Raw genomic sequence first — 18,104 nt, 5'->3', positions numbered from 1 at the left:
TTCCTGTGGAAGCCAGCCTATAAAAACTAAAAGACATAGTGCTTCAAATGCACAAACACTAATGTAAGGCCACAAGGATCATGAATAATAATAAAAAAAAAAATGACACCACCAAAGGAAAAAAATATGACACACTCCTTAAAAAATGGAGCTCTACAAGGTAACAAAATCAGGCACTGGAGAAGTAATAAATTACAGGTTTCTGAAACAAATACACAATCAAAATGGACATCTGGAGTAGTTAGGGACAAAGGCCTACAATCTATAGCCAAGATGTCTGGAGAAGGTCTTTTCCAGTCAAAGCCAGTTCATAAATATGGAGGAGGGTGGCTGCTGTTTCTTCAAATGTACAGACACGCATGCAAGGCTACAATAAACATGAAAAATCAGGAACACAGAATAGAATAAAAAGAATAAAATAAATCTCTAATAACCAATCCTAAGTGGAGGTCTATGAATTGCTGACAAAGAATTCAAAACAATGAACTTTAAAAAAAAAAACTTAGTGAGCTACAAGAAAAAAACTAGACAAAGTCAGAAAAATAATTACACGAACAAAAGGAAAAGTTCAACAAGGAAATAAAAACCATTAAAAAGAATGACATAGAAATTCTCAAATTTAAGAAAACAATGACTGGATTGAAAAGTTCCATGGAAAGTATAAATACAATCAAGGGGAAGAATCAGTGAGCTCAAGGACAGGTCTTTGAAATTACTCATTTAGAGGAACAAAAAGGAAAAACAAATGAAAAGAGTGAAGAATGCTTGCAGCATTTATAGGATACCATGAAGCTTACTGGTATACACGTTATAGGAGTCACAGAAGGAGCAGAGAAAGAACTTTTAAATATGGAGAGGAAAACAAACATCTAGATTCATCATGTCCAAAGAAACCCAAGTAGATCAAACATAAAGAGAGCTTCACCAGTGCACATTGTAATGAAACTCTCAAAAGTCAAAGACAGAATTTTGAATGAAGCAAAACAAAAGCAACTTCTCACATATAATGAAACCCTCATGAGACCATGAACAGATTTCTTAGCCAAAAACCTTGCAGACCAGGAGACAGTGGTATGATATAATCAAAGTGCTAAAAGAAAATAAAACTAAGAACCACTAACCAGAAACACTGTATCCAGTAAGGCTATCCTTCAGAAATGGAGAGATAAAGACTGCCACGCAAACATAAGCTGTGGGAGTTTATCATTGCTACCTGCCTTACAAGGAATGTTAAAGGGGGTTCTTCAAGTTGAAACAAAAGGAGGCTAACTAACCACATGAAAATACATAAAAGTGTAGAACTCACTGAAAAGAATATAGTCAAATTCAGAATGATACTGTAATAATGGGGCATAAACCACCTTTAACTCTAAAATAAAAGCTAATATACAAAATTATTTAAAATTGCTTTAACTGCAATAACTGATTAATAGACACACAATATTAAAAATATTAAAGAGCGACATAAATAACATAAAATGTGGGGACAAGAGAAGTTCAAGTTGAGAGTTTTTATATGTAGTTGAAGTTAAACTATTTCCAGCTTAAAATAAGATGTCAGCTTAAGATAAACATGTAACTACAAGATGCTTTATGTAAGCCACATGGTAACCACAAAGAAAAATCTTCTAGTAAATACACAAAAGATTAAGAGAAAGAAAGAAATATCTAGCATTACAAACTATTATCACGTCACAAAGGAAATCAGAAAGAAACAAACAACTTGAAAAAGTCAGAAAACAATTAACAAAACAGCAATAGTAAGTCCTTATCTATTAATATTTACTTTAAATATAAATGAAATAAGTTCACCAATCAAAAGACAGAGTGGCTGAATGAATACACTGCCAACGAGAGTCATACTTTAGCTTTGAGAGCATACACAGATTAAAAGTGAAGAAATGGAAAAAGGTATTCCAGGCAAATGGAAACTGAAAAAGATCAGGGATAGCTATAGTTATATCAGACAAAATATATATAAGTCAAAAACTGTATCAAGAGATAAAGAAAGTTATTATATAATGACAAATGGGTCACTTCCTCAAGATGATATAAATATCTTTATATTTGACAAGATTTAACATCCATCCATTATAAAAATTTTCAGCAATGTAGGTATAGAAAAGAGGCACCTCAACATAATAAAGGCCGTATATGACAAGCCCACAGCTAATAGCATACTTAATGGTGAAAAACTGAAAGCTTTTCCTCCACGGTCAGGAACAAGACAAGAATGACCACGCTCAATACTTTTTTTCAATATAGTACTAAAAGTCCTAGTCAGAGTAATTAGAAAAAGAGGAAACAAAAGCCATTCAAATTAGAAACAAATAATTTAAACTATCTCATACAGAAAACCCTAAAGACTACCAAAAAAATAGAATTCATACATTTGTAAGGTTACAGGACAAAAAAATCAACATAAAAAGTTAGTAACATTTCTACATACTAACAACGGACTAGCCAAAAAAGAAGTCAATTTATAATAGCATCAAAAAATAAAATAAAATACATGGGAATAAACCTTAAATAGGAGGTAAAAGATCTGCATGTTGAAAACTATAAAACATTGATGAAAGAAATTGAAGACACAAACAAACGCAAAAATATCCTGTGTTCATGAATTGGAAGAACACAGGATATTTTGGGTTAAAAGTTCATAGTCCCCAAAGTGATCTACAGATTCAAAGCAACCCCTTTCAAAAGTACAGTGGCATTTTTTATAGAACTAGGAAAATATTCCTAAAATTTATATGGAACCACAAATAGCCTAAACAGAAAAAACAAAGCTGGAAGAGCCACATTACCTAATTTCAAAATATGCTACAAAGCTATAGCAATCAAAACAGCATGGTATTAGCATAAAAACAAACATACAGATCAATGGAACAGTGCAGAGAACCCAGAAATTAATCTATGCATTTATGGTCAATTGATCTTCAATAAAGTTGCTAAACACACACATTATGGAAAGGGCAGTCTCTTCAATAAATGGTGTTAGTAAATTAGATATCCACATGCAGAAGAATAAGTGAATCTTCATCTCATACCATATACAAATATAAGCTCAAAATGAACTAAAGACTTAAATATAAGATCTGAAACTAAAATTAGCAGAAAAAAACTTGGAGAAAAAGCTTCTTGACATTGGTTTTTGCAATTTTTTTTAAATGTGACCCCAAAATCAAAGGCAACACAAGTGAAAATAGACAATGGGATTACATCAAACTAAACATGTCTGCACAGCAAAGGAAACAATGAACAAGGAGAAGACAACCTGCGGAATGGGAGAAAATATTTGCAAACTATACATGCAATAAAGGGGTAATATTCAAAATATATAAGGAATTCAACTCTGTAGCATGAAAACAAATAACCCCATTAAAAATCAGCAATGAACCTGATAGACATTTCTTGAAAGACTACAAATGGCCAATGATGTATGAAAAAATGTTCAACATCACTAATTATCAGGGAAATACCAATCAAAACCATAATGAGCTATCACCTTACACCTGTTAGAATGGCTACTAATAAAGACAAAAGATAACTGTTGGCAAGTATGTGGAAAAATTGGAGCCCTTGTACACTGTTGATGGAAATGTAAATTGGTACAGCCATTGTGGAAAACAGTATGAAGAAAAATGCTTAACAAAACAAAATGCTAATGAAATTATTATTTTGAAGAGATATCTGCACTACCATGCTCATTGTACTATTATTCACAATAGCCAAGATATGGAATCAACTTTAGTATTTATTGACAAATAAATAAATAAAATGTGGCATCTGTATACAATGGAATATTATTCGACCTTAAAAAAGAAAACATTGTCATTTGCGACAATATGGGTGAACCTCAAGGATGTTATACTAAGTATGAAAGCCAGGCACAGAAAGACAAATACAGCATGATTTCACTCATATGTGGAATATTAAAAAAGTCAGACTCACAGAGATAGAGAGTAGAATGGTGGTTACCAGAAGCCAAGGCATGGGGAAAATGAGGAGCTGTTGCTCAAAGGACACATTTCAGTTATGCAGGATGAGTAAGTTCTGAGGATCTAATATACAGTATGTTACTAATACTGTATTATATACTGGAAATTTGCTAAGAGAGTAGCTCTTAAGTGTTCTCACCACACACACACACACACACACACACACACACACACACCAGATAATTTTGTGAGGTGATAATTAATTAGCTTGATTGTGGTAATCATTTCACAATACTTACATCTATCAAAACATCAGATTATACACCATAAATACATACAACTTTTGTCAATTATAACTGAATAAAGTTGAAAAGGGAAGAAGAATAAACACAAAGAAAGTAGAAGAAAGGAAAGAATAAAAATAAGATCAGAAATTAATGATCTAGAAAAAAATTGTAAGTGGTTTATTAAATACACTAAATAAACATGTGGCATGAATGGTCAGGAAAAAGGAGAGAAGGCACAAGAAAACAATACTAGGAATGATAACACTCTAGAAATATAAATAATTCAGGATTATGCACTAGGAATAGAATGATAGATACAGTAGAGATTTAAAAATAATAAGGCCAGGTGTGGTGGCTCACATCTATAATCCCAACACTTTAGGAGGCCAAAGCAGGCAGATCACTTGAGGACAAGAGTTCCAAAGCAGCCTGGCCAGAATGGTGAAGCATTATCTCTACTAAAAATACAACAATTAGCTGGGCATGGAGGCACATGCCTGTAATCCCAGCTACTCAAGAGGCTGAGACACAAGAATCATTTGAACCAGAGAGATGGAGGTTGCAGTGACCCAGTACCACACCGCTGCTCTCTAGCCTAGGTGATAGAGAGAGACTCTGTCTCAAAAATTGAATTAAATTAAATTAAAACTCTATCAAATCAAAAAACTCAAAAGAAATATAAATTTTCTTTTTTAATAAAAGAAAGCTTTCCTGCACTAATTCAAGAAGAAAATATCTCATTAGACATGTAGCCAATAAATAAATGGAATCAAAATTATAAAACCTATCACAAAAGAACCACCAGATCCAGATGATTTTATAGGCAATGCCCACTAAAGATTCAAATATACAGTTACAAATTGGTTCATGTTTTAAAGAGAGTAAACATTCTTCAACTGTTTTATGAGGTTAGGATAACCTTGATTCAAGTTCAGATAACATAGCAGATGAAAAGAAAATTACAGGCCAATCTTATTCATGAATATTGATGTAAAAATCTCATGGTAATATTACAATCAAACCCATCAATGTATGAAAATACTTCTTAACCAAAGTAAATTTAACATTTTTAAAAATCTGTTAATATATTTCCACACATTTATAGATTAATTAAGAAAAACTAGGTGATTGTTTCAATAGATGTAGATAAATGATTAAATCATTTTCTGATAAAAATACTTACCAAAACAAAATAGAAGCAATGCCCTTCATACAATAAGTCATATCTACAAAAAAAATCTACAGAAAACATCATTCTTTAAAGAGAAATAACTTTCCCCAAAGTCAGAAATATGAAGACATTTGGGGAATGTTTTTAAATGCTGATATACCTCAAGTGGTGAGAACATAGGACAAGGGGACTCTCATACATTACTGGTGGAGAGTATGGTAAATTGGAAATCAACTTGGCAACATCTTACAAAGCTGAAGTTGTGTGTGACCTAAAACCCATTATTAATTCATCCTCTAGAGAAATGCCTCTCAAAGTGTGTGCCTCAGACCAACTGCTGTCCACAAACTGTTACCAGAAAATGGAGTATTTCGAGTAATGACGGCCTCAAGAAACTCTTAACAAATATACATGGGGAGACATTTATAAAAATGTCACTGCAGAAGTTGGTAGTAAAAAAAAAAGGAAATAACAAATTTACTTGAGCTGGAAAGTGGATAAATTATGATATATTCATTTAATAGAATACTATAGAGTAGTTAAAATCAATAATGTAGCCCTAGATTTGTTAACAATGATACAGTCCAAAGAATAATACTGAATGTAAAAGACAAACTTCAGGACAATATATACAGAATATTATTTACATGAAGACTAAGCACATGTAAAATCATGTCACATTTTAAGGATATCTGCATATCAAGTAAGTAAAGGTATAAAAACATACTTTTATATGATTTATATATAAAACATGGAATGAGAAACAAAAACTTGGGATCAGAGAAGACAAAGGTAAGACTTGGATTACAGCGGAACTATACGGGGGCTTCAATTATGTATCTTAGTTTTTTAAATGTTGTTAGCAATTACAGAAAAAAAAAATTGTTAAGAGTTGGCTGGGTGCCATGGCCCATGCCTGTAATCTCAGCATTTTGGGAGGCTGAGGCAAGAGGTTTGCTTGAGCCCAGGAGTTTGAGACCAGCCTGGACAACATAGGGAGACCGTTTCTACAAAAAAAAAAAAAAAAAATTAATACGAATAATGTTAATAATTGATATGCTTTAATGCTGGCTCCAAGAGTATGCATTATACTATTTTCTGTATTTTTTATTTGCTGGAGATCTTTCACAATAATCTTTGAAGTCACAATTTAGACAGAACGGATCATAAAGGCTTCACTTTAGACAAGAAGAAAGTAAGCTATGGAGAAATTAAGAAACTTACCCAAGCTTACACAACTAGTCCTAGAAGCCATGTTCCCTGATCTCCAGACCCCCATACCACATTGACCACTATATGAGAGTCAGAGAAGACCCTTAAGAGTCATCTCTCTAATATCTTTAACATCACCATGAAATAAGGATTTTCTCTTGGGAAGAAATAGGATTAACAAACTGTCAATTAAACAAGTTATACCAAGATCTGCAGACCTCTTTTCAGAAGATAATATATGCTAAGGAAAAAGTAAATACAACTTCAGCATCCCTTGGTTCACTTCAGCATCTTCATCGCCCATTGTTTAGAGATTTTCCCAGCTTCTTTCCATGATTCTATTATAGACAAACATATGAAAAAATGCTCATCATCACTGGTCATTAGAGAAATGCAAATCAAAACTACATTGAGATACCATCTCATGCCAGTTAGAATGGCTATCATTAAAAAATCTGGAGACAACAGATGCTGGAGAGGATGTGGAGAAATAGGAACACTTTTACACCGTTGGTGGGAGTATAAATTAGTTCAACCGTTGTGGAAGACAGTGTGGCGATTCCTCGAGGACCTAGAAATAGAAATTCCATTTGACCCAGCAATCCCATTACTGCATATATATCCAAAGGATTATAAATTGTTCTACTATAAGGACACATGCACACAAATGTTCACTGCAGCACAGTTTACAATAGCAAAGACCTGGAACCAACCCAAATGCCCATCGATGATAGACTGGACAGGGAAAATGTGGCACATATACACCATGGAATATTATGCAGCCATCAAAAACGACGAGTTCGTGTCCTTTGTAGGGACATGGATGAACCTGGAAACCATCATTCTCAGCAAACTGACACAAGAACAGAAAATCAAACACCACATGTTCTCACTCATAGGCGGATGTTGAACAATGAGAGCGCATGGACACAGGGAGGGAAGCATCACACACTGGGGTCTGTTGGGGGGAAATAGGGGAGGGACAGTAGCGGGTGGGGAGTTGGGGAGAGATAGCATGGGGAGAAATGCCAGATATAGGTGATGGGGAGGAAGGCAGCAAATCACACTGCCATGTGTGTACCTATGCAACAATCTTGCATGTTCTTCACATGTACCCCAAAACCTAAAATGCAATTAAAAAAAAAAAGAATAGACAAAACCAATGCCTAAGAATGTCCAAGCATGGTGATAAACGTCCCTAGTGAACCTGCCTGAAATAAAGTAAGAAAGTTATGATTACATGTCAACAAGAGCCACAGTTTCTGTCCCAGGGGAGGTAATAAAGGGGTCAGAACACCTTGGTCTTTGAAGCATACTTCCTCTCAAAGTTGGCTATGGGATATATGCAAACCTTTCCAGGTCAGCTTCTGATATAAATTGTGAGTCACACCACTGTCAGAGATCCAGACTTCTCAAAATACAAAGATTCTCGCAAAGGGAAGCCTGAAAGCATGGCAAGAAATATCTGAATTATGCTTATACTTGGTTAAATAGGGCAATAAAAGCCCTTTGCACCCTGTCTTTTTGTTATATCATGATTTTAAAATGTTTGGCCAGGCTGGTGGCTCACACCTGTAATCCCAGCACTTTGGGGGGCTGACGTGGGTGGATCACGAGGTCAGGAGTTCAAGACCAGCCTGGCCAACATGGCTAAACCTCATCTCTACTAAAAATACAAAAAATTAGTCAGGTATCGTGATGGGTACCTATAATCTCAGCTACTCTACTCGGGAGGCTGAGGCAGAGAATTGCTTGAACCTGGGAGCCGGAGGTTGCAGTGAGCCAAGAGTACGTCACTGCACTCCAGCCTGGGCAACAGAGCGAAACTCTGTCTCAATCAATCAATCAATCAATATGTTTAAGACCCAGCCTAAGCAGAGGAGGCAGCTCTTGCCTGCTATAAGGCAATGAGATTAGGTTGCACTGGTTGAGCCACACTATTACGCTAGCAGTGGGGGTGCAGGGTGGGCATATAATACCTTTCTTCTAGAATCTTCTGGAATTTGATTCGCATCAGTTTGCCCTGTGCTCTGGCTTGGAGCATTGTGAAGACTTTAGCTAGTCTTTCATCTCTCATTGCTTCCAGTTGGCCCAGAAACCCAGCTTTAAAAAATACCTAAAAGAAAAGTCAGATGTTAGCTCCACTCATAATGGGTATTCAGCAAAGGTCTGTTGATCCTGTGAGCAACTGTTGTGTTCCTAGGGATAGCTATATCAATTCCATTTCTTGTTAAATTTATTTAATGTGTAAAATCTACTTCCTAGAAAGTTTGATTTTACAAGTCTAAAACATGCAAAAGACTTTTTATTAAATTGTGGTTCTACTGTTTGCTTAAGAACTTAAACTATTCTTCCCCTTATTTCTTCCCCTTTCGTCTTGATTGCTCAGGAGGCCTGGCTTAAGTTTTAAGATGTGCTCAGGCAAGCAGCGCTCCAAAGTACCAGGCAGGGCTCTGCAAACATTTTCTGTAAAGGATCAGATAGTAAATATTTTTAGGCTTCATGGGCTACATACAATCTCTGTAGGATATTCTTGTTTTTTAAACAAACATGAACCATCTAAAGCCATTTTTGGCTAATAGACCATTTAAAAAAAAAAATAGTCCATGGATATGGCTCTTGGGCTGTAGTTTGCTGACCTTTGTTCTAGAGTAAGGCACTTTTGTCTAGGCATCAAATAATCCACAAAAGTATTTTTTCAAGAATAATTACTAAGAAACAAGGTGAAATGAGTGAGGTGCCTAAGGCACACATTTTATGAAGGCACTCAGTGAGAGAGGGTCCTGAGAGCATGTGCCTCTCAGCCTCACTTGCTCAACCCCGAGAATAAGAGCCTCCTTGAAATTTGTGCCTTAGGAGCTTCACTTGCCTCATGTCAATCTTGGCCCAGATGAATACAGTAGTATACAGCAAAAATAAATAAACACACAAGAAAGGCATTGTCAGTGAAAATCAGCAGAAACAATAAACAACAGAAACTGACTCTCAGTTACTCAAAATGTGGGAGTCGCCATTTTATAACCATATCCTACAAAGTTCTAATTCTATGAGTTCTTTATCCTAAATTTTCCAACTCTCTTTCAAATAATTTGTTGCTTATATGGATGTCATTAGGAACAAACTGATGTTGACTGCCAGATAAGACCAAATGTATTAATTAATTAGAAGTTTCCCAAAATATGTGGGGCATGCCAAGTTCATCTATGATGAAGTAGAATTTAAGGTATTACATTTAAGGAAGTTGGTTTCGGATTAATTGTTTGATAGTGGGTTAACTTTGAAATTTTAAATTACTCAAATAGTCTTCTAGAAATTAGTCCCTAAAAGGATACTGTAGATGAATCAGTTCACACACAGACAAGCCATTAGCTCCAGGAAGCTGATTCACCTTTTTCTAGCTCTGATAATATACACGTCTTCTCATACCATCAGGTTGGTTCAGTATTTTATATCTTGGCAGAAGTTTGCTTAGATGACTAATTATAAAAATGTAAATGTAGTCAAAACTGAGGTTTAGAAAACATTGAATTTTTTTCTCAAACAGCACTGAAGTTTTCACCTTCAGCTGAGATCTATTTGTGATATTTGTGGTCATGAGCGCCAAAGAATGCTTTATAGTTGAGTGTTCACAGGTATTTTAAGATACACACTAGGACCGCCCCCCATTCGTCTCTAAATGCATTCTTTGCAGTTTTTTGGTTACCTTAGTGATTCCAAATTGGTACTGGGTATGGTCTATCTCCAAGGAGCCAAGTAACTCTTCAGCTGCTTTTCTGCTGCTCATAAACTTGCGCTTTGGAAAGGTCCTCGGATTCAGGATGCAGTACCTAATTTAAAATAAAGAAAAAATCCTGGGGTTGGAAAATCCTATTATTCAAGTAAAGACTAATCTAGACAAATGGGGTGAAAGGAGATATAGATTTTTATCTGTTCCTAATATGTTCAATTTTCACAAGATTCTTAGTAACAATAATGAGGGTACAAGCAATAATCTCTTGCATTGGTATAATAGTTTGTACTTTTCATACTGTTTAAAAGGCGACCTCATTTGATTGATTGCTCAATTTAGGCGGTGGCAGGAGTAGGGGGATTGGAAGAGGAAAGAGAGGGAGGGGGGAAAGCATAAGTATCTCCACTGTACGGATAAGGAAACGGAAAAGCAGAGACATTAAATGTCCTTTCCAGGATTCTTTCTTTCACCCTGTTGGTGAGTTGCTGGAAAACAAGAAATATGCCTCTTAATTCTAAAGCAAGAAATATGTCCCTTTTTACTCCACCAGACTTTGCTCAAATTGACTTGATGACCTATAATTTAAACTTCTAGAATCCAGGAAATAGAAAAGATGCCGCTCCTGCCTCCTGCCATATACCCTGCTGGCTCCCATCCTTTCAGGGGCTTGCTAGTAAAGCCACAGCCGTTTGGATGGCAGCTACGATTAAGTATACACAACATTTCACAGACTCAATTCAGCTTCCATATGTTTCTTCTGTATATATTTCTTCTATATGTGGGTCTATTATCTGTTAATAGAGATTTAAGGATATTACAGTTACATGGATGTTGGATTTAAGGGAAAAAATAATGGAACTCTGTCATCATATATCTTACCACCACCAAAACACATCGATTTCTAGTCTGGAGGACATCAACCACACAAATAATGCATGCCTAAACATGCGGAAAGGGAGGAAAACAGAATGAACGGCCTCTGGCTTCTTGGATCCTGGAATATATGTTTACCTTTGTTTAAAATCAGCATACAGCAGTCGGTTTGGAAAACCTTCACGGCATATCCTAATCCCTTCCAAGATACCATTACAGCGCAACTGCTGTAGAACCAAGTAAGGGTCCAGTACACCTGAAAAGAATGAGTCATGGTGGGTCTGTGCCTAAAAAAATTATTAGCCCCGATTTCGTACCAATTGCTGCATCTTGGGTTAAAAAGAAGTAGTCCGAACTGGATATTTTCTACATGATAGGTCATAGGAGTTTACTCACTTACGGCCTGATAATACTCATGGTAATCATCCTATTATGCAGGCATCTCCAAAAATGATTTGCCTGAAATTCCTTTAACACGGAACAAGCTCCTTAATTCACAGTTAGATGAGATGTTTATAAGCAAATATTTTTGCAAGGAAAAAAGATTACATTTTTTTGCTAGAATGTAAATGGCTGGTCTCATATTCACTTTCCAACCAAAACCGGCTAGAAAGGGTGATAACAACACAAAAGAGGACTGTCATCTCTGTGCAGGAGGGGGATGGGATAAGAAAGAAAGGCGAAGATGGACATAACCACACATTCTGTTTACAATTTTGCTTAGGAAGGACTTGTACACATCCCAGACTTCATTCTCCCCTTATTTTCATGAGAGGGTCTAAGTTCTATTCTGTAGTATAAAGCAGCCTTCTGTCACCTTCTCATTCATCAAAAGAAGCTCTACTGCAGCTGTCAGCTGTAATCTCCAATAGAAGCCTTTGAAAAATCATCCAAGAAGCCACTGTCCCTGCCCTCAGTGAGTCTTCTGAAAGAAGCCAAGGACCACATCTCCTAACACAAATTCCTACTATGGTATTACGTGAAAAATGAAAAACAAAAAGGACTTTATGCCCAAGGTCACAGAAATAAACTTAAACCATATACCCATATTTCTATACTCCAATTCCATTCACAGACAGAAACACATGATCTATAAGAAGTGACAAGCTGTCCAGGCACAGTGGCTCATTACAGTAATCACAGGACTTTGGGAAGTTGAGGTGGGCAGGTCACTCGAGGCCAGGAGTTCGAGACCAGACTGACCAACTTGGCGAAACACTGTCTCTACTAAAAATACAAAACTTAGCCAGGCATGGTGGTACATGCCTGTAGTCCCAGCTACTCAGGAGGCTGAGGCACAAGAATTGCTTGAACCCAGGAGGCAGAGGCTGTGGTGAGCCAAGATCATACCACTACACTCCAACCACTGCACTCTAGCCTCAGTGAGAAAGCAAGACTGTCTAAAAGTGTTATTGTTTTTTAAAAAAGGGGGGTACAAGTAGTAGAATCCTATGACACCTTAACATCAAACTCATTCTCTTTAAGCACATATGGATAATAACTATTTTGATTAGATCATGAAGCTTTTCTTATGACTTTGTCTTATGACTTTAAGAAAAAAATCAAACCCGCTGAAATCCAAGTTGACTCGATAGGAAGCAACTCTAATAGGTAACAGAATTGCTCCAAAATAGAACGCAGCTAATTAGATTCCTTGCTAGATGGAAGCAGTGTCCCTAGACACATCCAGAAACCCAGCTGATAAGAAACAATGAGGCAAAAACATACAGCCACGAATGAACATGAAGTGTTTGTATTGCAAAAACTCAAAGTGCAGCATCATTGTTTTGTATCACACTTTCTCAAAATAGGCCATCGACTGTCAGGATTGGAGTCCTAATTACAGGAGGTTAATAAAAACGCAAGATACTACAGAACCTCAGAAATCAGAACCAGCAACATCTGGCTACATATTACAAGGGTGGTTAGTGCTCTGAAGACACAGGGCTTGTCATATGCACTCCTTGGAGGCTGACAGCCTCCAAACAAAGCTCCAGAGAGGCCTATAACTCCAAAGAGATGGCTGGGAATCTTCAAGCTCATGAAGTAAGGAAAATAATCTATGTAGTTAATTTTGGTAAAATCTTTGTTCAGGGAATTGAAAACATTAAAAAAAAAATCACCACCATTTACCTATCACATCATCCCCCTACCACCATTCACTGATCAAAAGATATCCACTGCCCAGAATTCCATAACTAAAAAAATTGGATGCTATTAGACAGAGGGAAGAAGATGCTGGCATTGGCAAGGAGGACTAGAGGGTGTTATCACAATTAGAAATGGATTTAGGAACTGTCTTTATGGTCAATTTAGATAACTCAGACCAAATAACTTCCTTTATGCTGAAATATTTACCTTAACTCCCTAATTGATTATTTAATTCCTTTTTTTATAGTTTGCCCTTGTAGACAATGGCATGGGAGCTCATCCGTGTTCAGCATAAATTCAAGGAGGAATTTAAATAGTAATAGCAAACATTCTAATGTCCAATTGAGCCCGCTTTGTGAGATTCTTCTATACGTTCATTTACAAGGCAATCTTGAGGAGGTTCCAAAGACCTCATTTTTAACATAGTTTCATTTTTCTATACTAAATTCTAGCCCTATATAAAAGGCACCAATAAATATTTCTTAAAAAGATATTCAATATAGCTAAAATCAAATCTATTTTCTAGCATTAATTATAAAGAAATCTAGTTCTTACCTGGCATTTTGTTCACATTGGGATTTATGCATCTCACAAAATGAGGTGTTGTCGATTTCAGATTAGTCATCAATTTATTCAGGTTTTCCTAAAATGGAGACCATAATAAACACAAAATCACTTTGCAAATCACTAAAAACACTAATCCACTTCACAAATGTCTCCAAATCTATCAACTTAATCTCACAGCCAAGATGTATTCTAACAGTAAAATAATGAATCCAACATTCTTTCCTGCCTACCAAATGCACATCATTTCTTTCCTATGGCAAGTCAATATTTACCTGACAGACATAGCTCCATCGTGAATTATCTCTACCTACTTTGAATTTGATAGCAATAACTTATGGCAGGGCAATAAAATGACTTGAAAAAAGAAATTGTTTCTCAAGTTCTCTCTCTGTGGGAAACGTTTGTCTTAGGTCAGATTCTCTAGAAGCCAAACCTGAGATGGGAATTCTGGTTCAAGAGATTTATTTAGGGAGTGAAGAAAGCTGGGAAAAGCAGGGGAAGAAAAAAGCATTTAATCAGACTCAGCTTTAATCTGATCCTTATAAGCGAGAGCTGAAAACACAAATGCACCAATTTCACCATAGATGGTGCCCCCTTGAAGCAAGGGAGAAGCTAAAGTCTGGAGAGGAGGGCAGAGAGGCAGCATAGCTTCTCCTTTGGCAAAGTCCAGTTCTGACAACTCAGAGTTGTTATGAGCCAATATGCACATCAGCTGGAAGATGGGTGCGGCGACGTAAAGGGGATGTAGGTGGGAACCAACAGTGTCCTCCAAAGCCCTCGATAATAACAACACAAACGTCAACTTTTCCAACGTGCTAACCCCTGATATTTTATCCTTATTTGAAGATGTGAAATGTCACATCAATAATAACATATGCGGATTGTGAAGCAATTAATATATGAATAGATGCAATTAAAAATTACTTTGTGCAGAGATGCAATCGTTTGGAATGAAGCTCCTTTCTTTCGTTTCTTCTCCCCAAATGGTATAGCTAGCAAAAAAACAAACAAACAAAAAACAAAGATGAAAACATGTAAAAAGCTCATTTTTGTCACATTATCATACCCCACTGATGGAAGCATAAATTTATCAGCATTCTAGAACAATATGGCAATATCTACCAAAAGCTTCAAAATATTTATGCCTTTTATCACAAAATGTGTATTTTTACTGCTTTTCCTTAAGGATATAATCAGGCGATTATGCATACTCATTGAAGTATTATTTAGTCATTGCAAAAAAATTAAGCAAAAATAAAATTAATCAACAAATGCATATTATAGGAGATTAATTTATGAGAGAATATGCATACAATGAAATAGCTTTTAAAATGATGACATGGATCCATATAACTTCTATGGAAGGATTTCTAGGATATTTGTAAAGAAAAAGTTACTTTACAAAGCCTAAATTTTATATGTGATGATCCTGAGTGTGTATACATGTTTTTAAGTGCAGTTGTGTTATGGGTGACTATAAACATGAAAAATGTTGTGAGGCATAAATACCAAAATGTTAACTGCTTGTTAGTCTATATGGGATTACAGATCATTTTTATGTTATTTTTTCAGTTTTTCTATGTTGTCTCTGTTTTTTAGCAACATTCATGTATTTATTTCCATGACTTATTAAAAAAAATCTATTTCCATTTTCTTAAAGCAAAAAAACCTGTTCTAAGCCAACCAGCTTCACAAACATCTGAATAGGCTAACTCACTAAGATGTGCAACACAGCAGCAACAAAATCCACAGGCAAGCTGGAGAGAATGGGCGAGCTGTCAATATGGAAAACTTGTAAAAATAATAAAATATTCTCTGTGCCTGAGTAGCAACTGTGCAGTGGCAGATGTCATGAAGTTTAATCACTAATGTTCTTTTGAAACACCCCAAGTCTCTAAGTGAAACACTTGACTTCTTCGTACTTCAGTTTCTCCGTCCATGAAAAGCGAATAACATTATCTTTCATTATTTTTTTATAAAGAATTTAACCCTGGTTTAAATCATTGGGATTCCCCAGGAGAAAGTATAGTTATTACAAGCAATTTAACGTTTGGATCCGTCAGAAATGTGGAGGCAAGTATTTTCAAAGAATGCTTAAAGAATTACCAAAAAAAAAAAAAAAAAAAAAAAAAAAAAAAAAAAAAAAAAATGCCCTTTATTTATAAATGTGGAGGCAAGTATTTTCAAAGAATGCTTAAAGAATTAACAAAAAAAAAAAAAAAAAAAAAAAAAAAAAAAAAAAAAAAAAAAAAAAAAAAAAAAAAAAAAAAAAAAAAAAAAAAAAAAAAAAAAAAAGGCCTGTCTGGACAATCCTTGTCTTGTAGTTCCGAAGAACACAGAACACACCCTGAAGAGTTAGAAGACGATTTCTCCTCTAATTCTCTGCCCAAACCATCCTCTGATCTCTTATGATCAGACAATGACTCAACTGGGAGTCATAAGCTTATGTGGCTACTATCACACAGACTTCTCAGAGGTACATTAGCAGCTATTAGAATCGGGCAAATGTACCGCCTGAAGATTAGCCGGGTCCAGACACAATAGCTTCCATCTCTTCTTGAGGCAGGCCCAGAGGATTTCAGGCACCTTCCAGAATTATGTCATCATGTGCTGATGAAGCCAGGAAGTGCTAAATTCTCTCTCCATTCCCTGTGTCAGTCGGAAGAACCAATCAGCCTGATAAGGGCCGGGAGTTAACATGCAGCTGGGTGTAAGATAACAGCAGGGTAAGTATGATCGACAGTGAGAGTACACACCCCATTTAAAGAACAGTTGGTGTACTCTGCCACACTGTTGCCATGGGGAAATCAGAACCCAGGCTGGCTAGATTATCTATTTCCCCAGAATTTCCATTTTTTCAAAAGAAAATGGAAATTCAAATGTGCATGCGAAATCTGATTTTTTAACTTGTGTGGACCAAACAAAACGTGTTTAAAGGCCAGTTTCTGCTCAAAGGCTGTTAATCTGTGACTTTTGCTGTACATAGTGGAGAGCTTCCCTCTGTATGTAGTTAGCGTTTAGTTCAATGAAGCTGGTGTTAGCAGCTTTGGCCCAGTATCTTCAAATCCATCATACGATGGTGCAGAAGTTTCTGTTTTATTTATTCCTGGGAGACAGTGAGTGGGATAGGCACTAAACCAGAAAACAGAAGTCCTTCTTTCTACCTAGCCTTTGCCATATAGTAGATTTGTAAAATCAGGGATGCTACTTAACTTCTCTATCCTTGTTCCTGTATAGATTTCACAAATCTACTACATGGCAAAGGCTAGGTAGAAAGATGGGACACTCTGCATATAACTTAAAGTGTCATGTTAAGCAGTAAAATAGGAACACTGGTAAACATAGAAACATTCTGTATATATCTTAAAGTGTCATAGTAAGAATTGACTAAGATAATGTATCTAACAGTACTTTGTAAATTACAAACTACTAAACAAGATTAGCTGTCAGAATAGAATGCCTGCTAAACAGGTATTTGCTGCATTCTAGAGGCTACAGTTGAACAAGTCAGACATAATCCCTGCCCTCAGGACACTTACAATAACCCTAAGTGCACAGAGTGCTATGAAAGAGAAGATTCCAAGATACTTCGGTCCCTCTCTCTCTCTCTCTCTCTCTCTCTCTCTCTATATATATATATATATATACACATACACACACAGCTAGCTAGCTAGCTAGATATTGCCCCCAAATTATTCATGAAAATATGTTTTTTGTTTTCCCTTTGCAGCTAGGTGAAGTAGAAAACAAAAGCAGGCCAGGAACAGATTTCTTGAATCTATCTTAGAGCACTAGTATTATCTCCCTGAAGAACCCCTGGCCCAAGGACAAAAAGGCTAATAAGAGGGGATGACCCAGACTGCAGGGAACAGAAACATATCACAGGAAAGAAGCAAGAATTTTTGAAAAAGCTGAGGCAGCCATGGGTTCCATTCTGAGGCTGAAAAATCAAGGAAGTTTGTATGACTCACCACTGTCAGTACTCATGTAATTTTCAAAAAGCCTCGCCAGGAAACTGTTGGAAGACTTCTGAAATGCAGCTACCACTGTTTCATTAAGGAGATCTTTGTTCTTTTCAAGCCAACCACTGAGATTATAAGGTACCTTTGGAAAGGCATGCATTTCGGGTGACAAAAAGAAAAAAATTGCATAAGTTAATATAGAAGACCGTG

The 18,104-nt window shown here is 36.1% G+C and overlaps 1 protein-coding gene across 1 annotated transcript in view; it reads right to left on the bottom strand.

Moving 5' to 3' along the window:
• The window catches only part of MYH15 (myosin heavy chain 15), a 181,044-nt gene that overhangs the window by 78,866 nt on the left and 84,074 nt on the right, over window positions 1-18,104 (bottom strand). Inside the window, exons 18-23 of the mRNA XM_037732018.1 lie at window positions 17,904-18,036; window positions 14,857-14,924; window positions 13,921-14,008; window positions 11,353-11,470; window positions 10,315-10,438; window positions 8,591-8,727 (exon numbers count right to left, since the gene is read on the bottom strand). Of these exons, the coding sequence (XP_037587946.1) occupies window positions 8,591-8,727; window positions 10,315-10,438; window positions 11,353-11,470; window positions 13,921-14,008; window positions 14,857-14,924; window positions 17,904-18,036 (668 nt within the window). The remainder of the gene's footprint in view (window positions 1-8,590; window positions 8,728-10,314; window positions 10,439-11,352; window positions 11,471-13,920; window positions 14,009-14,856; window positions 14,925-17,903; window positions 18,037-18,104) is intronic.

The sequence above is a fragment of the Cebus imitator genome, unplaced genomic scaffold, assembly GCF_001604975.1.
Source record: "Cebus imitator isolate Cc_AM_T3 unplaced genomic scaffold, Cebus_imitator-1.0 Scaffold439, whole genome shotgun sequence".
NCBI lineage: Eukaryota > Metazoa > Chordata > Mammalia > Primates > Cebidae > Cebus > Cebus imitator.
Note: the sequence above shows the minus strand (reverse complement) of the source record. Positions and strands in the feature narration are given on the sequence as shown.